Genomic DNA, 23475 nt, shown 5'->3' with positions numbered 1-23475 from the left:
TGGATGGAAATAACCTTAATAATGTTATGAAGGAAAGGGATCTTGGTGTAATAGTCGATCAGTCTCTAAAGGCAAATAGAATTTTAGATTGTATTTGCAGAAATGTTGAATAAAAGTCTAAATAGGTTATAATTTCATTGTACATGTCACTGGTTAGGCCACATTTGGAATATTGTGTTTAGTCTTCGGCTCGTTACCTTAAGAAAAACATTGAATTTTGGAAAGGGTTCAGAGAACGGTTATTAGAATGGTGCCTGGAATGGAAGGGTTGTCAAACGAGGAGAGGCTGAAATCTCTCAAATTGTTTTCTCTCGAAAAAAGAAGAGTTAGGGGGATCTGATTGACGGGTTTAAGATTGTAAAGGAAATTGATAGTGTTGATGTATCATCGTTTTTTCATATTTAATAGTGAGAATAGTAGGACAAGGGGACACAGATATGAATTTTGACAAGGTAGGAGTCATCTTCAGCTAAGACAGTTTCATTTTTCTGTGGTTGGCTTTTGTAATGGGTTGGATTTCAGATGTTTTAGAGGCAGTAAATTTAAGTGAGTTTAATAAAAAGCTTGATGTTTTTTTAATTATTTTAATTTAGTTTAGAGGATGGAACAGCCGAGATGGACCAATAGGTCCCATGTTGTTCCCTGACATTATGTTATGTTATAAAAACAATAGACAACTTTATGAAAGACAACAACTGAAAATATTTGAGCATTACATTTAACCTTCAAAAATCATAGTAAATAAGAAATTAAATTTACAGATACAACATTGCAATACGGATTAGTCAACGTATTAAACTTACTCTTTTCTAATTAGCTAATTTTTTTTACGTGTTAGAAATTTTACAATATTAAGTACGCCACCAGGGGACAGTAGTAAAGATTATACTGAGAGTCTAAGATTAGTAGTAAACGTTTTTGATGTACAGGCTAGGGCTAGTTATAGAACTTAAAATCCTAATATTATTGTTTACAAAATATAAAAAGTAACACATGAAAATATCTTATTGAGGTCAATTTAAACAGTTTCAGACATGGCAGGAGCAAGTACAGTTGGAGTAATGATCCAGTCTACGGCAGGAGCTATACCCATTATTAATGAAAAAGGTTAGTTTAAATTTTAAATTTGTGGCTGAGTATCATTGAGTATAATATAATATCAGTGATTACTACTACTACTACTAGGCCCCATGCAGTAACGCTAGTAATTAATGGCTTAAAAATGAAAGTTAGATCGATAAGATAATACACATCTGATAAAAAATGGAGAAATAATATATGGGAAGAGAGTTTTAGTTATAATTTTTTATATTACTTGGAATATTTTAATTTTTATTGCAACTTAGTTACCTCGGTCCCAAAATCGAAGACTTGGAAAGCAAAGATAATTTTCTTGAAACATTGCCCAATAAAATTTTTAGTTAAATTAGTTTTTCCATCCATTTAATCTCTGAATTATTGTCATTGCTAATCAATGCTAGAAAATAATAGGCCCGGCATGGCCAGTTGGTTAGGGCGCTCGACTCACAATCTGCCAGTCGCAGGTTCGAATCCCCATCACACCAAACATGCTTGCCCTTTCAGCCATGGGGGCATTATAAAGTGATGGTCAATCCCATTATTCATTGGTAAAAGAGTAGCCCAAGAGTTGGTGCTGGGTGGTGATGACTAGCTGCCTTCCCTCTAGTCTTACACTTCTAAATTAGGGATGGCTAGCACAGATAGCCCTCGTGTAGCTTTGCACAAAATTCAAAACAAACAAACAGAAAATAATATCTAGGCCAGTGAACTTGTGCTCATACCTTGTAGACCTATAACTTATAGTTCTAGTACTGAGTAGTAGTAATAGTAGTAGAAGAATCAACCCATGCATAGGCTCTTAATGTGTTACTTTGAACTTCCAAAAAGATGCAGTCATGCACATTATAACTTGTATTACAGGCTGACAAATACAGGATAAAACATGTTCCTTTACAAGACTACCTTCTGGTATTATAAATTAATTTCTTTTGTTAAAATTTACTAAAGAAATCTTGCATTTTGTCACAACATAGGGATCAGGAACTGGATCATGACTATTTGCAGTAGTTAACTTAAGATAATATCATTGTTTGGCTATCTTGTTAAGGTTCCTATAGTAAGTAGAACTTGCTGACTCCATACTTGGATCTGGTATATTCAAACACCAATAAAAGGAAATGACACAAGTCAGTTTATAAGTAAAAATGTCAATAGATGACAACACAGTGATGGTATTATGCCTACCAATTTGAGTGATGCATCAGAATGCTGAAATTTAGACCTAAACAGTAATTGTTCATTTAACAGTTGTAAATTGTGCTGTATTTATACTATATTACTTCTGTAGGGTCCCCAAAAGTGTTCTGTTTCAAGAGTAACAAATATTTTGATTTTGAAGTTCATATGTCATGTTGTGTTGTAGCCTACAGAGTGTAACTTTTATTGACATCATGAAAGTTCAAATTGCCATGTTAAGTGAACCTTATATGATGTTATTTTAGTGTCTATTGACTGACAGACTGTATAGTGGTGTGAGTAGGTAAAACAGGTGACCCCTCCAGGCTTCCTGTCTGGGAAATAAGCTGCTTGTAGTAATAATAAGTGTGCATGATTTGGTGTATTTCTTAAGTCCACTATATTCAATTTCATTTTTGAGATTAGAATTGATATTCTATTTAATTAGATTACAGTGACCATGCATAATTGTGTTTTTGTGATCATTCTTTATTTAATATTTTTTCAGGGGAAGTGTCTATGCAAAAGGTGAAAGTTCATCGTTATGTATCTGGCAGAAGGTTTGTTTACATATCTTTTCTTGAAACTTACAAATGTCAATAAGGGATTACAGATTAAAAAGTTTCTTAGTTACAAAATGGAAAATTAGTTTTTCATTATAATTCTTTTATTGAATTAGAGTTATATGTTGTACAGTTTAGATTGAAATTAATTTTCTTTTGTCACTGATCCCCCAAAACAGTAATTAAGCAGTTTAACTAGCCCGTTTCAAAACTCACAAACAAATAAATATACAGAAGTTTTTACAATTGTGGTACATGTATAATGCTACTAAATACCAGGGTATGAAAGTTAGTTTTGAGAATGTACATTCCATTTTGGGAATTATCCTATATTATTCATATTCTCATGAAAATTGTTATATTTCTGTAGAAAATTACATTACCATAGGCCTAACTAAATCTTTGTGTAAAAATTTCCAGAATTAGTTTTGACTACTTCTGTTTTGGAGCCCAACTTATGGTGACAGAATATTATATTATAGTGCTGTAAATATCTCAAAATATTTAAGCTCTAGCAAATATACATTTTTTCATATTTCTTGTTCTACTTTAAAAAATTCATTAAATAGGTAGACAAGAAACTCAGTTTAATTTTTTATGTTGTTGAAACATGAAATTGAAAATATTAAAAACTATTATAATACAGTATGATAACCATTTTAATTTACTTATTGAATCTTACATATAGTTTTTAAGTATTTAATAAGGTATTTATTTTTCTGTTATTTTTTTACCTGCAAAATTTGATTAATGAATGTTATTTCTTTTTGGCTAGATATAGTTGGGTAATCATCTAAATTACTTGACATAATTGATTATCTATGAGCATCAATTACATTAATTTATTGTAAAATAATCCAAATTGTGATTAAATCAATTAATGTCATGAAAATGATCAACTAATAGAAATTAGTGTTTCCAACTAGTACTAATTTCAGTTATTACAATAATTCAAGGAATAGAATTATCGTCATTATGATTTTTCATTAATATTTTCAGTTAATTCAACTTTGTCTTAATCAGTTAGTATCATGACTCATGAAGGTAATCAAAATTAGCATTTTCAATCATCACTATTTTCATTTATTCCAATTGTCTAAGTCTCATGTGAGAATATTTGATTAATTAACATAATCAATTCATGAACCCAGTGATTAATCGTTCTCAAATTCCAATAATCATCTAGCTCTATGGTTATTACTTAGATATGAAACAGTTTACTAAATTTTAATATTTTCTCAAACTTTTGATATCTTTAATAAAACATTTGAAATATTCTGATGAGTTAGGGTTTAGATGGTTAGTATAATATACAAATTTACATTATTTATCTGCTTATTTCCATGCATTTATCATATGCATTTTCTGTAAAAACTAGTGTGCTTCACCATAGTTTGTGGCATATTTTGTATAACTTTAAAAAGTATATTTTATGTAACTAGGATAAAAACACTGACTACTCTGAATTTGAGAAAGCTGTGTGGCTGTGATGCATCACTTTTTGAGATACTGTTGTGTTGTAAAATTGTGCAGCTTAAAATAGTTTTGTAGCCAATGTTGCAAAAATCAATCATTAAAATTGAGTCCTAGTCATGACAAGTAATCTAGGTTTAATATTAAGGCAGTAACAATGCGTGTACATTTTATATTATTAAAGACCAATCTAGAAGTGATCATGAAGAGATTGATATTTTAAAGTATTAAAAACTAATAGTGGAATTTCATTGTTTAATATTTCTGAATTATAATGCTTAAAATTTTATTGGTATTGTAACACAATAGTGTGCAAACTTTTTTTATGGTATCCCTCTTTCTAAACATGCATTTTGTTGCGACTTCTTCTTACCATAATGGACGTAGTATGTATGTCAGTATCTATGAATGTAACCAAAACTCCTGTGCCATCTATTGAATGGCATCATAAACAAAAATCCATAAAATATTTCACACTTTCGGTATTCAAGGTCTAGACAATTGGAAAAATAACTATGGTATGTGCAACAATAATTTATTTATCATAGAACATAATTTTAAATAAAAGTACTCTCCTCACAACAAGAATACAACTTTTACTAGGACTGTACATGAGAGTTTGATTATATCTTTATTGAAGTAATTTTTAAATGTAGCTTTGAGAAACTGGAGTTCTTAAAAAAAACGATTATTTTTTCTATAAATGGTACCACTTTTAATATATAAAAACATTACAGTTTATATCAGTAAAATGTATAAAAATTTTGAGCTCTGTACATTAAATCATTTTGATTCAATGAATTGTGTATACCTAAAGAGTACAATCCGAACACTTCCTGTGTGATACTTCCCAGAAAAAATCCTTTTTTAAAAAATGTTCACTTTCTCTAAATTTTTTCAATGAGTTATGAATAATTACTGGTAACCATAATTAGTAATTACTAGCACAAACAGCCACTTGAATAGTGGCATTTCTGTTAGTAACAATAAAACAAGTCTTAAAATGGTACATAGCATAAGGCAAACAGTTTTAGTTTACTCGCCAATTTAGTGTGAAGGGTAGACTTGAGCATGGGATAAGATGAAGTCGATTCTTGGCTGAAGTGTTGACACAACAACTGTGAGATCCCACCCTCTACCTATAGATGAAATCAGTTTTATTTTGATTGCTGTCAGAGCAGAAAATGCTAACTCCCACAGGCATGTTAATGTTAAAGTTAAAAGCACATCTATTGCTTTCTTGATTGGTCTGGAACTAGTATCCAGAAGTTCCTAAGAGGTTTTTCACTTGAATTGTGCCTGAAGAGTTTTATTACTAGATTATTCTATCAGCTTTTCTTGAGCTGCCTTTTGTAGATAAGAAGTATCTTCTTCTTATTATTATTTCCTGTCGTTCCTAGTGGAACATAGGGCTACAACAACACTTCGCCGACGGAAGTGTTGTTGCAGTTTCTGTAGCAGATTGTTATCGGGGTGGAGTTGCTAGCCCCACGCCCAAGTGGGCATGTTTGGTGCGACAAGGACGCGAACCCGCGACCCTCGGATTGCGAGTCGAGTGACTTATCCACCGGGCCATGAAGTATGCTAAGTATGATAAGAAGTATGCTACCATTAAATGGATTCTGGATCATACCACATTCTCCCATTGATTCTTGGAATAGATATGTAAATTGACACGGAAGTTTTTCTAGATGAATAGAAACAATGCCACGATTAAGACTGACTTAACTCTTTTTCTTCCAATAATTCATTTAGGCAAAGAAACATTTTACAGTTTGCATTCTCAAACTAGTTTTTCCACAACACAAGTTTTTTTTTGTGAAACAGAGACACATAGTCATTCAGCTGCAAAATGTTGCTATTCCAACCTTACAGTGACAAGTTAAGGTCATTGAGTTTATTGAAAATATCAGCCAGGTAGCACTGTAATAGAAACCATGTTTTATCCATAAAATATACTGTTAGTGTGGGGTTGCAGTCTAACAAAAAAAAAGGTTCCTCTTTTCAGTTGCAACTAAGTACCTTCCCATGAAATAACCAGCGCACTTCTGTATGCAGCAGATCTTGTCATACATGGATTCCATTTCTCCACAAAGAATGGAAAACAGCCTGCTGTTCAAAGTTCTTGATTAAACAAACAAAGCTCACTAAACTTACAGGATCTTTAGCATTTTGGTTTGGGCTACAATTTCTTTGAGGCTAGTGCTTCCCTGTGGATGATGTAATGTGTAAATGTTAAGTGTGAAGCAAGAGCACTTACTTTGGCTCTGAACCCTTTCTTGTTTCTCATAAATGCAGCTACTCCATTAGTGCATACTCCGACACAGTTAACCCAAGAAGGATTATTTGTGAGGAAAAATTCATCAGCAAGAGAAAAGATGGCTTTTCCTGTAGCTCTCCCTTCAAGTGTTTGGCAAAACAGAAACTTTACACATACTTCCTCTTCATAACAGTATCATACAAGTACCGGAAGATGGGCTAAGTTTGAAATATCTGTGCTTTAATCAAGTTATGTGGCAAATTTTGGATTGTTGTGGATACATGTTATCAAGTGCATTTTTATGCCAGCAGAGATTACATCTATATGGCTCATGACAGTGTCAAGTGATAAAAGGATATTACCTTACCACAACTCTCTCCGTGCATGATCTTACACATGTTTATGGCTGCAGGAATAAGTAATGTGTCTATTATAGTGTGTGGCTTCATGGTTTTTCCCAATCAAATAAAATTCTTCTAAAGACACTTTCAAGGCTTTTGATTGAACTGTGACCTGATTTTCAAACAAACTGCTTTGCCTTTTCATTTGTTTCACTTGTCGCTTGACGAACTTGATGGCCTTATCCATATACTTAAGGTGTTTTGTTTCAAAATGCCTTGTAAGTTTATTTGGCTTCATGCTGTAATTAGCTAAAATCTGGAACAAATAACCTACTACAGTTTTACCTCTTTAATAACAAATCTGTAAATGAAACAAAAATAATCCTCCTAATATTTATGCATTTTAGTTTTGTGTTCAGTTTACCAACAGAAACAGTAGAAATGGAAAGTGAGGAAATGCTTGGTCCAGCTACAGAACCACTAGTTTGTTGTTCTTCATTATCACCATCATTTAACAGTTTCTTCTGTTTATTTTACTTTTGAGCTATCACTTGAAGAAACATGAAATTGTTTTTTAGCCAATATATAACACCCATTTATTCATACCTTTGACAAATTAGTAAATGTACATTAGTGTCCAAAACTTGAAGCTAACAAGTTGACAAATATATAAAAACAATCTCATGATATCTCAGTCATCAAATCAACAGTCATATTTTTTCTCATATCATTGGTTTATAAATATTGTAATATGATAATTAGGGCTTCTGATTCACTGTATCTAATGCATCTCTGTGCTGTGATTAAGAGAGGGTTATTATTGCCTGGGATTTTGAATGCTTCTAATAATATAAATGTTTGAATGTTGCGCTTGTGATGTGTAAGCAGCATAAATGACTATTTTATGCTGAATTATATGTATCTCTTCTTTAGCTATTGGTAAAATAACAAATACATCATCCACAAAGATAAAACAATAAATACGGTGGAAGTTTAATTAGGTAAGTGGGGAGAATGAAATGTTAAACAGCTTTAGGGATGACTGATCAGCACCATCTGTCAACTTGGTTACACTTGTAAAACAAGAGCAATCAGAGAGAGAGTGAATACCCTCAGCCTGTTGCAAATTTTTGGATTCAACGTGTGCCCAAAATTTGGTCCTAATCCAATCATTTTTTACACAGTTATTATCAATAAACTGAGAAAATACCCTATATCTCCATTTTAAAAATGTTTCAAAGTGATTTGGATGTGGATCTGAATCAGGACTAGATTTGGGGAGGACTGTCCTAGTGGACACCTCATCTGCTTTAAAAATGTCATGTAAATTGGTTTATTATTTTTCAGGTTATGCGCACATATATACATGCGTACAGGGGTGAGGGTAACAACCAGTGGTGTAAAGGGCAACTACCATGTTTTGTAATTTATGGGTTTCAAATTCTTGCCTGTAAACAGTGAAGTGCAGTATTTTGGAACAGCCAACAGTTACTACCCAGAAGAAAAGAATGTATTAGATTTCTTATGCCTAGAGGTAGAAGATTTTGCTTGTTTGCTCTAATTGAGTGCAGAACTATTTGTGTATATGAGAGATTAATTCCCCACTGAAAAGTAAGAATAAAGAGATTGAAATACACATAATTTCAGCTGAGTAACCTCTCTTTCTGTTTACTTTTAAGCATGGATTTAACCTCTATTTGTTCCTTTTGCAGCCAATATGCTGATGCAGCTTTCCAGTCTTAATCTATTTATGTATATACTGTACATGCCATTTTCCCATGTTAATTGCTGTTACTATATTACTTAATAGCTGTAATATTTGTCTTCATTATCCTTAAATTTGTACTTTCAACTATAATTTATATAGCCATAGTTGTGCCCCCCTATTCCGACTCGCTGTGTTCTCCTTGGTTGTAATGCATCAGTTGAACTTCAGTGCTTACTAGTTTTGAATTATTATGCCAAAATGTTTTAAACACTTAAATATGTGTACCAGAGATTGTGGTAATTTTTATTCTTTTATCCAAATTAAAGAAAGCTTCAACTTAGAGTAACACACAGTGAGGGGTTTTGGCTTCATTAAAGGATATTATTTAATTATAGTATTAATTGTATTAGCTATATGATTTTTGGTTAATCATCTAAAAGAGAACATTTTGTTCAACAATGAAATTCCTTATTATAGACTCAGTTATTTGTGAATTCTATAAATGAGAGTTGCTGCCTCGTGGGAATTCTACTCGGGACCTCATGTTTGCTGTATAGAGTTGATCTTTAATCTGTGCTTGCTATCCTCAAAAAACAAATCAAATGTGGAAGTATATCAAAAAAAAGTCAAAATTAAAACTGATACTCAATATTAAGCCACTAGCCCCATTGTGCTAATAATATGTTATGTCAGAAAGTAGCCTGAATGCATTTTTTACTTCTCCCAGGCCATCATGCTAGTGTTAATGTCAAACCCTAACACTCCTAGAGTGATTTCTTTGTTGTTGTTGTTTTTTAGTTCAGTCATCTAGTTACCTAGAATTGATGTTGTTATAAGGTTTTTATTTAAAAAATACCTTCTAGGAAATCATGAAATACTTTGGAATTATCCATTTCCAAATATTAATTAATTAATTTAATTATTTATTAATACATCACATTTAGGCCTAAACAGGATTACTTTAAACTTTATTTAAACACTATTAAGCTGATATGAATTGTCAGATCATGACAAAAAACATCTATTTCTGTTTTAGGCCACCTGTTAATGAAATCTCTATGACTATTTTGTGTACTTTTCTTATCTCAGACATAATTTTTATTGTCTTCATAGTGAAATAACAGTTTGTATCTTTACCATGAGATTTGATAGTAAACAAAGAATGTGTGAGGTGGTGGTGATGTATTTTGTTGAATTCAAAACTCTGAAATTCTTTACCTCATGCTTTTCAGTAGATGAAGTACTTTTATTTTTATGTTAAGAGAAATGAAATGCTTGATCATTTAGTACTAAATGTTTTGTTCTTGTTATGGTAAAAATTCAACTGATTAGATTGATGAATAATGCTGTCTAAGCTTTACATCTTTTCAGAAATTCCTTACAAATGTTTCAAGTCTTATTCCAAACTTATATACTGCACTTCCAAATGTTTTCATTTTTATCATTTTGGTAGTGATCTTTACCTAGTGAGAATGTCATATTGGTGATCATTTCTAAGTTTCAACTGTTTAAAACAGAATTATAATTAAGGGAGATAATTCACAATTTCATTACTTGTTAGGCCCTGGTATCAAAACTGAAATATCTGTATAGTTGTATTATATGTTTTGTACATAATATTTGTAGACCCAAGTATGCACCTGAGGAGAGCAGTGAAGAAGAAAGTGAAGAGGAGTTCCCTTTCGAACGAGGCCAACAGGCTGTTGTTCCTGAGCCTCCAGAAGTGGATGAAGAAGCAGAAAAACATGATCCTAGGTTGAGAAGATTGCAGAGAAGAGAACAGGAAGAAGATGAAGAAGAAAGGTACTTAAAAGATTCCTAAAAATTTTAGTGGCATAATGAAATGTAGAAAGCTAGTGCTAATATATTAGCATAATAATGAAAAAAGTTTAATGTAAAAGGGTTTAAAGTTGTTAGAGAAGAGAGCCATAACAATAGAATATTAAGAAAGGTTATGAAAATTATTGAAAAAATAGGAAGGCATTTCATGTTACTATAAACAGTAATTGTACTGAGAATATTATATTATTACTTAATATGATGTATATTTTATGGTTAACTGTAACTTATCGTAATGGAAAAGTAATGCTGTAATAAGAGAGATTTTGAGCATGTGATTACATTTTGTATACTGTATAATACAGTACATTAATGGGCTATGGTTATAAGTGTTAAGTTGTATTGCCTCATAAGACTTTTATTTTAGAATTGTCAGTTTAGTGTTACATATTATATCAAATTACTGAACTGGAAAAGCAAGTAATACTTTATAAACTCATAAAATGAATTGTTATGTTACACTGTAAAGTTTACAGCTCTTGTAGTCAGTTATGAATTTCAAATGAAAGATGTGCAAAAGTACCATTTTAGTTTTCTCTTTTGTATATCATTATTTGTTGTACTGAAGTATAATTTATATTATTTTTGAATAATGATTTTTTAATCTTTCAAGTGTTAGAGTTTGAACTATGTTTCTAATTGTAGGATTGAGCGTCATCGTCAGATACACGAACCTGAAGTAATAGCAACAGGAGATCAAAATGAAGAAGCTGGTGAGCTGAAAGAGCCTACAATACGGTGGCGTGATGAAGAAGAAAGCAGTGATGAAGAAGAATTGGATGAAGAGGTTGGTAATTACATTTCATTGTATTACTGGAATTTGTCAGTATGCATTTTATGGTTGATAGTCACAAAGGAGCTAAAACATTCTGTCTTTTTATAAGCATTTCAAACTTTCAAGATCTTTTGAATCATTCAGCTAACTTGATTATTTTTGTTCTTTAAAGCTATTTTGTGTTACTTTAATATACATAAAGCATGAAATGTGCTCTTTAGGAACATAGTTGTAAAATAGTGATGAAATGAAAATTCATTTGTCAAGTTAACTTTTTCAGTGTTTACTATATTAGTGCATCAAGTATCTTGTGGTGAAGTATGAAGGGAATAAATAAAAAGGATTTTTATTTTTGTAATGTAAAATTATACCTTCCAATAATAATGTAAACAATGTTTATCAGTTATACAGCTGTTGTGTACATTATATTGTCACATTGGTACAGGCCACCTCACCATATTTAGTCATGTTCTTTCCAGTGACTGTGCATCTTGACAACATACCTGCAGCATAGTTTCCAGTGCAAAAGGCCCCATTTTAAGGTTATCATTTTCACACCACACCACCCCTCTCTATAGGCTTTCCATATTCCATCTAGTGAAGAGGATGATGGCTTCACAGCACTCATTTCAACAGTCCAATCACATATAAATCTATGTGCACTTCATCTGGTGATTTGACCAGTATGTCTTTGTAGGAAATAGGATGAATACCCATTTCATTCTTCAGCTGCTTGATGTATGTGATGGATGAGCAATTATATCATTGAAGCTACTTGTGTTGCTTTTCCAGATGGAGATTCTTCTTGATTATGATCCTTCTTGATGACTTTTGCCACTAACCTTAATGTTTGTGGATTTGCACCAGTTATGAGACATCACACTTTGCTTACCATGACTGAGGTATAACTTGTTGGGAGTCTTTTTCGGGATGATCCTGGTTCCCCAAGTTGATCCACATTCCTTTGTTTTCTATTGCATTTAAGTACATGGGATATCCCCATCTTTGATATTCTAGATAGATTCTTATATTGATTGTGGTTGTTACATGACTTGCTGATATACATATTCAAAATTGTTTTAATATAAAGTACTTAACCCTCTGTATTTTACTGGTACTTTTCATTATTGTATAAAGACATTATCTTTAGTATTTTTTGTAATATGTTTATATAAATTTTTATCTTTATTAGGCTCATATAATGGTTCAGAAATAATTAAGTATACTGAATATGTAAAGTGCATTTATCTAATTGTATAAAAACTTTAACTTGATGTTAACAGATTAGTAAAACAGTGTGCTTATTGTGTAAGAACTTTTGTTCCTTTTTGTTTTTAAGGAAATAGAGAGAAGAAGAATACTCTTAAGGCAGAAAGCTAAGGAAAGAGTTGAGCAAGAAGAAGTAAGTCGTTTTATATGTTATCAAGTATATAACTGAGTTGCTTAATAGTTTACTTTTATTTGGGAAGATTACTACTAGTTGTAAGTTTCATATCTAGTTGATTATGTGTGTAGACAATAACAATCCTAAATTTTTCTCTATTAGTAAAATCTAATGAATGAAAATGGAGTTAGACTGTTTTTTATACCTTATTTATATACTGAGGAAGTCTAAGATCTCAGAATTAAAATATGTAAGTATTTTCAACATTTTCCAAATTTACTATTTAATCATTTTGTTTGTGTGTGTGTGTGATGGAGTCACTTTGTTTAATTATAATTACATTTCCAAAAGTGGAGAAACTGTATTGGGCTGTATGTAGTATAAAAATAACCATCAACATACATATTCAGGAATTGATGGATGTTGAAGATGAGGGGAGGTCAGAAGTAGAAGAATCAGAAGAGTCTGAATATGAAGAATATTCTGATTCTGAAGAAGAAACAGGACCAAGACTTAAGCCTGTGTTTGTCAGGAAGTAAGTGTTTTTGTTGGAATAGTGAAATTGTTCCCATATTGTCTATAGATATAATTTGAGTGGTTTCTTCAACTGGCATCTTATAAGGTGTATGTTTCTTATGTTGCATATGTTTTTAATACTTGTAATCTAAAAAAAATGAAAGTTCTTATAGGCATAAGAATAATTATTTTAAAAATCAAAAAAGTTTACTGTTGTTGTAATTGTTTAAAGTGTAATTGTAATGGCTATGAAGATTATTAAAACTACCAACAATTTTCTATGTAAAATGTGTGCTTGTGTGTGTGTTGTTATAGCAAAGCCACTTTGAGCTATCTGCTGTGCTCACCCAGTTGAATCGAACCCCTGATTTTAGTGTTGTAAATCCAAAGACTTACTGCTGTCCCATTGGGGTACTTTCTAAGTAAAATAATTGTTTTTTAGAACAGTGGTATCAATAGCATTTTTCACGACTGCAAGTTGAGTCTCAGTCAAAGTGAAGTTTAAAAATGCATCATAAGTTAACACTAACTTTTATTTCATCTCAACAGGTAAATGTATGTTTGTGAAAAATTGTTTTTTTACTAATTTAGAATTGCATGTAAAAATTCCTTAATGTAAGGTCTTAAGAAGACAATTTATATACTTGTTTCCATTTAAAAATGTAGAAAAGACCGTGTTACTATTCAGGAGCGAGAGAGAGAAGTACATAAACAAAAGGAACTGGAGTTGGAAGTGAAGCGTATGAATGAGGATAGGCGTAGACAAACGTTAAAGGTATGCTCTATTTTCATTGGAAGTATGAGTAGCTTGAAAAGTGAAGCAAAGAACTGAGAGTTATGTAACGTTTCTGTCTGTATAATAGATGCCTACAGTCTTGGTAAATGTGTGTGTGTGTAGATTTCTGACTGAGGTGATTTAAATTACCTTAGGCTTCATAAAGTTGCTTGTAAACAGATTTTTGTGATGTATATTACAAAAAAATCATCTAATTCTTACAGATGATCAAAATATTCTGAAACGATGTTCATCATATCATTTAAACATTATTAAATGATGTTCATCATATCATTTAAATATTATCAAATGATGTTCATCATATTTAAATATTATTAAACGATGTTCATCATATCATTTAAACATTATCAAATGATGTTCATTATATCATTTAAATATTATCAAACGATGTTCATCATATCATTTAAATATTCTGAAACAATGTTCATCATATCATTTAAACATTATCAAATTTGCAGCACATTGTTAAGCAAAGCAAGTTAACTTTATGGATGCTAATCTATTAAAGATTATAGAAGATGAAAACAGGAAAGAAATTATGGGTACTGTTAAACAAGAAGACCCTGCCCTGACTGTAAATACAGATGATGAGAATGATGAAGCTGCTTATGAATCATGGAAACTGAGAGAACTAAAACGAATCAAAAGAGACAAAGAAGAAAGAGAAGGGTATGTATTACTTGTCACAATAACATTTACATTAGTTGTGTTCAGTAAGTAAAAACAACAAATTACAATTTTGAACTGTAACTTTGGTGAAGATGAAAATTCTACAATAAAACTTTAATACAACCCTGTTATTTTATAGGTTATTAATGGGAGTTTATGTTATCTAGATATTATACAACTAGTCAACAGCTTTAATATAACTTGGATATATAGTACAGCCAAGATTTTCTGCATTTTAAACTTTACAGTAGTTATAACAGTGACAGTCAATCTTGCTATTTTGTTAAGAATAGAATAGCCATGTAGGCAGTTGGTGATACTGACTAGTTGTTATCCTTCTGGTCAGTAACTCTCAATTAGAGATAGCTATGCCTGAATCCTGGGGGTCTTTGACCTGGGGATTTAGCCCATTTGTTATACACAAGGTATTGGTCAGAATGAAAAATACCAATATCAACATATTACTTGTCAACAGCATTAATGAAATCTGGATATTCTACAGTTCAACAATAGCTTTAGAAGTAAGTTCTAGATTAAATTACTTTAGACAAAATTTCATGGAATAAAAACTGTTTTATAAAAAAGTTTTTATTATATTCTGTCAGTTGTTTGATTTATAATTTTACAGTTATTCTTAGAATAAATTATTTTGTGTAGATTAATACTTGTAATGGTAAGGTAAGACTGTATTTTGTGTTGATTAATACTTGTAATGTTAAGGTAAGACTGTATTTTGTGTAGATTAATACTTGTAATGGTAATGTAAGACTGTATTTTGTGTAGATTAATACTTGTAATGGTAATGTAAGATGGTATTTTGTGTAGATTAATACTTGTAATGGTAATGTAAGACTATTTTGTGTAGATTAATACTTGTAATGGTAATGTAAGATGGTATTTTGTGTAGATTAATACTTGTAATGGTAATGTAAGACTGTATTTTGTGTAGATTAGTACTTGTTATGGTAATGTAAGACTGTATTTTGTGTAGATTAGTACTTGTTATGGTAATGTAAGACTGTATTTTGTGTAGATTAATACTTGTTATGGTAATGTAAGATGGTATTTTGCCTTTATTTATATTTCTAATGATTTTTATAGATATATTTAAGTTTAATTTTTGCTCCTAGGTATGAGAAAGAACGATTAGAAATTGAGCGAATTCGTATCATGCCTGAAGAAAAGAGAAGAACAGAACTTAGAAATATGCCCCGTGTGATTACCAACAAGCCTGTGAAAGGGAAATACCAGTTTCTTCAAAAATATTATCATCGTGGAGCTTTCTATTTGGTAAGCACCATTTTCATTGTTTGCTTCATTTGTAAGCATTATCATGAAAATTTTACTATCAATTATTATATCTAACTACATATATCCTTAACTTTTCTTAAGCCTTAAGAAAAGTGATTAAAGGTATGTTTGGCTGCAGATATTTTTTCTTTGCCTTTTTCTTAATTAATCCTTTGCAGATATCCAATCAGAAATGTCTGAAAAAAAAATTCAGATCTATCTTTTGTTTTTCACAACTCATTGTCTAGGAGGTCTTTCATTCAGTACCAGACCTCATCTACTTGACTGGATATACAGCCAGTCAACAATGTATTTGAAGTGCTAGTTTTGGTTACCAACAAATTCATCAAAGGAAAATACCAGCTTCTTTATAAATATTATCACCATGAGATTTTTAAGTTTGTTTTGTTATACTTTGGATCCAAGCCCAAGTTTTCTCTAACTTTAATTGTTTAAAAATGTTTAGAGTATACAGTATGAGATTGCTGATTTAAATAAAACGTGTGTCAGTTTATAGGATATTACAAGGATCAACAAATACTGTCCAGGACAGTTTTATTGAGGAATAAGTTTCATCTGCTGATTGAGAATGACTGAAAGTATATTGATAAATTAATTGGAAATTCTTATTTTCCTCACTAATGTGTAACTTCACTGAAGAAGAGAATCGGTGAATGACGTAGAGGCACAATCCATTCATTGTTTTTTCTACTCTCTCTGTGGTAGACTTGATATCACCAACGTCTCAATACTGCTTGGAAGAACATATCAATAAAGTATAACAGGCCTTTTGTAGTGATGGAATACAAGCAGTTTGTAGGAATTGATATAAAGTATTTTAATCATCATTAATTACCTAAATTTCCAAATATCTAAAGTATTTGAGGTTATTGATGATGAGTTATTAAACCCTTACTAAATACTTAATAAATGTAATGATTCTCAATGTGTTTCTGGTGATATTTAGTTTCCCCAGTAAAGGTATATAATATTTGGAAATATGGGGTTTTTCTTTATTCATAATAACCCTATATGTAATGTAATTGTCATCTTAAACTATAAATAAAACAATTATTTATGGTGTTTTTTTGTGCTTTAAGAGTACTAGGTAGAATATATCATTTAATATAGATTTTTTTGCAAGTTTGAATGTTTCCTGTGTTTGTTTTAGAATGAGGAAGAGGAAGTACTGAAACAAGACTTTTCTGCTCCAACACTGGAGGATCACTTCAACAAAACTGTTCTGCCTAAAGTTATGCAAGTATGTGTTCTTTTAATGTTGATTCTCAAAAACTCACTGCTTAATTTAGTTGTTTCACCTGAAAATTGAATAGGTTTTGTTTTTAGTTCTTTTGTATTCACATAAAGAAAAACAGAGATAATACAAATTTTTATTTAGATTCAGTATTTTAGCATTGCTGGAATTAAATTTAGATTAATATATTCTAAATTTTGTATACATTTAACACACAAATGCATATATACTTAACATATCAAATTACTTCAGTTTTAAGGTGTACTAAGGAAAACCTTTGTGTGTTTTGTGAATACAGGTATGTTTGATAGGAAAAACTGTAACGTAATATTTAAATCATGCCTTCTATTTTCCAATCAAGGTTAAGAACTTTGGGAGATCTGGTCGTACAAAATACACACATCTTGTTGACCAGGATACCACCCATTTCGACTCTCCTTGGATATCAGAAACAGCACAGAATGTGAAATTTCACACCAACCAAGCAGGTGGGATGAAGCAGATGTTTGAACGACCATCCGTCAAGAAGAGGAAGAAGTGAAAGTGGGAAAAAAAAATTTTAAACACTTGTGGATATCTGAACAGTGTTGTGCCCATCACAGCAACATTTGGGCTCTTCTTGTTGAAATTCCCATTTGTACCAACACAATGTAACTGAAAATGTGAATTTTATGAAAAAATATAGGTTTTTGTGTGGTTACCACAAGACTAGTTTTGAAAACCTAATGAAAATGTAAGATTTGTTTATCAGTAAAAGTACATAAAAAATGTCTAAGGTAATGCATGAAGTTGCTGTTGATTTAAATCTTTTCATATTTAAATATGTAACACTTATATTAACAGGTAATTGCAATTTTAATCTTTGATCATAAACCATACAAATTATCATTTGACACCTACCTTAATAAAACAACATGATTTTAGTCAAATCTTAAACCACATGAAACAGTACTTGACATAGGTTAATTAATGCATTAAATAAATTATGTAAGACAGATCAACCAACACATTAATTGAAACTGACACATGTCAGTTGGTACATCAACAAAACCCTTGATTCAGGTTTTTTGACAAATCAATACAAAACATGATGTGGGTTACTTGACACATAAAAAACACAACTAATTAGCTGAAACTACATAGTTCATGTGGTTATTTGCATTTAATGATAATATAAACTTGTAGTTCTGGAGACTTAAAGGTCCAGAGTTGTTTTTTGTTTACAAATTAATTGTTCAGACATCAGGAGCATCATTTTACAAAAGGCTAGAATGGGAGGAAAGAAGATTAAACTCCCATAGGCTCCCCACTTCAGATGGAGGCTCTATGCTGTGTATATGTGTTAATGTGGACTGGCTAGAAATGTTTGAAACAAACTACTGTTTGGAGCCTCCTTCTGATCCCATCAGGCTCTTTAAATAACGCTTTTGTCAGACAGTTACTGTAGTATACTTGCTTTATGGAATCTCTATTTGAGTATATTTTAAGCACATATTATACACATTTTAATTCTATACATCTAAGAAAATATGCGTTAATAGATCAAGAAAACATTGTTTTCACCCGGTTTGAGTTGACTAAAGTCACTCCTTTTATTGCAGCTGTAGTTTTGATTTGTATCGCATGGAACACAATAACAGTAAAATATATTAATGTATTTTGATGTTTCCAGGGTCATGTAGAACGCTTTCTAAAGTACATGTCAATCTACAAGTTACACTAGAACATTTTATTATCTAAATTTCACTATGATGGTTCCTAAAGTGGCTCGCTCAGTTATCATCACATAGAGAACAGAATCTGAGGAAGCCAGCTTCGCGAAAGTTTGAGAATTTGAATAAAATGTTTTGGAGTATTTGGAAGTTTAATACCATCTTTAGTATTAGTGAAATATTATTTTCTTACTTTTATTACTTTAGACTGAACAATAATTAAGTTTTGAAAAAAAAAACATTGATGAATTGTATTTTGAGTCTGTTTGTAGTTGTCAAAAGATTATCTCAGAATTGATGTGTTTCTGTTCAGAATAGGGGTTTCTCACTGTAAATAGCTGTTTTAAAGTAAAAATATAACTATCGTTAGGGATTTTAGTAAAACGAAATAAACTAAACCAAAAATGGGTAAAATGAAATCACAGTAAATAAAAACGTGATTTTTTTTCTCGTGCTTAGTATAGTGATTATTTCACATAGTTTTTTCAGGTTAATTTTATCGCTCGTGTATTGTATTTATGTTTGTGTTTGTTTTTGTTCCATTTATTAATGATTTCTGCAGAAGTATGTTTTCACTCTGCACACAACTTGGAACTGTAATTTTTATACTTTTAAGCAAATATTGCTACGTTATAATTAAATATTGCATTAATTGTGCAAGACACTACATACCGTGTTTCTCAGTGAATTGCTTTGACAACGACGGTGATTAATGTTTCTTACTACCGAGGTTAACTGCACTTTATAAATACGATGTGTTAACCTTATTAACTAGTTTGATACCTATGAATACGCACTAATGTTCTATACCGCAGTTTCCACTGTAACAAGCTTCTGCAAAGTATGGAAAATCAGTCTTACATTGCACATAATGAAAAGCCTTCCTCACACCTTTCGTAGTGCGCATGTTCGTCCTCTGAAACCTTGTTGTTACAGAATAAAGGCAAGTCCATTGGAGCTGTATCGATGGGCTGGACATGTATCTTGTCAAATGGGATTTCTGTAGTTTCAGTGCTTATACCAATCTTTCTCGCCAGAACAGCCGATGATTTTGAGGTTGAAAGCTTGCTAGTCTTCGCCAACTTCAAATCCATGTTTATTATCTTGTTAACTGTACTAGTAGATATGCCCAGCTTTATCACGATGGCTTTTTGGGTCAGAAGATTTTCTTTTGTAATTATGGCTTTCATTTTATGGATGCGGGCTTTACTCAGGATTGACTTAGAGTTTAGCTTCGAAGCCCATTATTGTTATAAATAAATGTTGTTTTTTATCGTTTTCATGTGGTACGGCAATATTACCTTTGAATCTACTATGCGAATGTACTTTCTCAAAAAGGGCTGTTCATATCCTCAAGCAATAAGTTTTTTTTTAGAACTTTAGAAAGTGAAGTACAGGAAGTTGTCTTAAAAGTTGTTTTGGGAGAACGTAAATTATCTACCAAAATATAAAAAATGTCATAAAAATATTAAACAAAATAACGTGTACCTGTGCAAGTTGTTTTAGTATAAGGTATTTTGATTAAAGGAATCTTATAAAAAGGTGTCGACAGATGGCGATGTATTCATTAAATCAATCATCTTCATGCAATTTATAATTATAATATCATTTACTTAATTAAGGAAACCAGATTTAATATGATTTTGTAGATTCAAAATTAACTCTTGTTAGATATGTATATAAGTAATTGCAAATTATATAAATATACACAATCCTATATTTAAACGGATTACGGTTGCACCCTAACATTTTTTAGAAAATGTTTTAGTAGTGTTTTTCTAAAGTAAGTGTTCGTACAAATCGGAACTAAGAAGAAAACTTAACATTCACCAAGGATGACCGAACATGGAGTTAGATACTTCTTGTTAAACTATGTGATCTTGGTACCAGCATTTTCCAAAGATTTGTAATACTTACAGTATTACCCAACTTTGTTGTTTTATTATAAATCAACTTAGTCTGTACAATAAATTTGTTTTGAAGGACCTTAGTTAGATTATTATCTCGTAGCTATTGGTAAGAAGAGAGCTCAACACGGTTCCCGAATCTCATTGGTGCTGAGTTAGTTGTAAGTAAGGCTTTATGATATAATACAGTAACCATTTCAAAGAACGTCATTGAAACAGAGAATCAGGCGATTCTTGGGGAGTTGTTATTTGCTACAATTTTCAATTTGATTGTCAGGATAGGCGATTCCTAGTAAGATCTTATGTGCTACAATATCAAGTACCATTGTCAGGATAGATGGAGTAGTCGAAAATAATAGTGGCAAAGTTGATGGCGCCCTCTATTGTCATTTCCATAAACAATTGGAATTTACCTCTCGCGATATTTTTCGCATGTGCGCAAAATATTTTACCCATATAAATAATGGAAGGAAGTGTTTGATTATATATGACTTTAAAGCTATTTATTATCGGCTTCACAGGATATAATATATACGGTTACAACTTTCACCTCGTAAATCTGGCATCATTAGGTACAAGAAATACGAGTGAACTCTCAATCTAGATAACACGAAAACTAGCGGATGGATACATTGATATTTGACTGATTGAGTTTACCAGGACGTGCAGAACATAAACAAGAGGGAATTCTCAATAACCGCGGCACTTGAAATTCTCTCCGGTAGGATTAGAGTATATTAATCTATGAGACCGTTTTTTTTCTTTTTTATTAACAATATTTTTGTATGACATCAATACCAAGCATGAGTCGCACGTATGCCCGATTTCAATTTATTACTCATCAGGATCTCTACTAGCCTAATCTCAAATTGGAATTCTTTTATGCAGGATTAGAGTAAATTAATCTATGAGACATTGGGCGTGGTCAAATACATTAATCGAAAGGGTTTGACCTCCTGAGTTCAAAACTGTAGTTAGATCTCAAATCGGTCGAGGAGATGACGGAGTTATGAGCTAAAAGTTTGTAGTTAAAATATTCGGAATCATTCTATGAGCCACTATGTCGAGGCTAAAAAGATGTTGAAAGTAGTCAAACAATTAATTTGCTTTTCTACACTTGAGGAATCTTAATCATAAAATTAGCAAAAGCAATGTATAAAACTAAAAATTATGTTAAAAGAAAAATTGTTTCGACGTGAAAAGCTTGTTCACATAAGTACCTGTTTCTAAACCAACGAATTGTACCCTTGCTTGTTTCATAAACGACCCTTTTCCTCATTTTTTATTTTCTTGTGAAATTCTGATAAATTGTCCCCATTTCACCACTTCCTGCAACAACTTCCAGTTAGAAGGCCTCTATTATGACCAGATCGAAGGATTAAGCGTGGGAAATCTCATTGCTCCTGTTTTCGCAAACCTATTCGTGATCAAAATGATGATCAAGCTATTTCCACGTACCTTCATCCACCAATTTTCTGTTGAGATATGATGATATATTTGCTGGCGTCAATGATTCCTCATCGATTGAAAAGTTCTTTTCACACCTGACTGAAAACTAGAACAACTTCCATAAAACAATCAAGATTCTAATACCTCTGATTCCGTGTATTAAATAAAGTGTATACAATTCGATACGTTTTAGATTGGAGAAACTCATAGACAAGTTAAAGAACATAACAAACCCTCCCATGTTTATAAACGTATGTCCAAGCATGGTCATTCGTTTCAATATGACAATGTTGAAATTCTTAATAAGAGAAAAAATAAAATAAACTGCCGCAAAATCAAGGAATCCTTATTAATTAAACATCTTGAAACTAAAATGAATAAATATTCTGGTATACAGTCGTATTTCTTTTGACGTTTGTTTAAAACTTCTAAGGTTGAAATGTTGTAGACATAGGTTTTGTCTTTTCTATTTTTAAGGTGAATTTATAAAACAATACAATCAGACTGTACCAGTCTATCGAAAATGCCTAACATATATATTAGAATTATGTTTTGAACACATATTTCTCTGTGTAAAATACTTGTAATTGTTTAACGAACCTTCCACAATATTTCTTTTGACATAAATTCTAGGTTTTTATATTGGCTGACTTACAGTTAATTTGATGATCAAGACTCCTCGTGTGTAGAAAAATAGCATTATTTGTTTGACCATTTTCAACATATTTGTTTATGTTTTGCTGGTCTTGGTAAACTCAACCAATCATATCCCAGTGTATCAATCCGCTAGTCTTTCGTGTTATCAAGTTCAATTATTGTAGTTTGGTTTTAATTATGCACAAAGCACACAAGGGCTATCTGTGCTCTGCCCACCACGGGTATCGAAACCCGGTTTCTAGCGTTGTAAGTCCGCAGACATACCGCTGTGCCACTGGGGGGCATCATTGTAGTTGTTGTATCTGACGAAGCTATGTTAATTTAGTGGAACGTTGTAACCACAGATATTATACTTTATGCATTCGATAATAAGTTAGTTTTAAATTTTGCCCATGTATTACATGGTTCGCCTTGTCTTAAATATTCACACTGACCTTATAACCACCCTGTATATACTCACGTAATCTTTGATCTTATTTACAATTTTCCTCTCGTTAACAGAAGAAAGTTCCAAACGGAATCTCTTGTCTCTGAAATATACTGTTACGTCTCTGGTCGTTTGTTAATTTCCCGTATAATTTCTTTCCGAAAAACTTCTGCGATACAAGTCCTTTCTTAAATAAAA

At 31.5% G+C, this 23475-nt stretch overlaps 1 protein-coding gene across 1 annotated transcript; it reads left to right on the top strand.

Annotated features, from left to right (window-relative positions):
* The first annotated feature begins 874 nt into the window (after positions 1-874).
* On the top strand, positions 875-17905 carry LOC106465570 (microfibrillar-associated protein 1-like). Its single transcript, XM_013925797.2, has 11 exons — positions 875-1107; positions 2765-2816; positions 10228-10404; positions 11086-11227; positions 12555-12617; positions 13010-13134; positions 13782-13890; positions 14420-14580; positions 15711-15870; positions 17042-17131; positions 17487-17905. The coding sequence occupies exons 1-11, from the start codon at positions 1035-1037 to the stop codon at positions 17664-17666; spliced, it is 1332 nt and encodes a 443-aa protein (XP_013781251.1). The 5' UTR covers positions 875-1034; the 3' UTR covers positions 17667-17905.
* The last annotated feature ends 5570 nt before the right edge of the window (positions 17906-23475 follow it).

Source organism: Limulus polyphemus, unplaced genomic scaffold (assembly GCF_000517525.1).
Source record: "Limulus polyphemus unplaced genomic scaffold, Limulus_polyphemus-2.1.2 Scaffold1984, whole genome shotgun sequence".
NCBI classification, from domain to species: Eukaryota; Metazoa; Arthropoda; class Merostomata; order Xiphosura; family Limulidae; genus Limulus; species Limulus polyphemus.
Note: the sequence above shows the minus strand (reverse complement) of the source record. Positions and strands in the feature narration are given on the sequence as shown.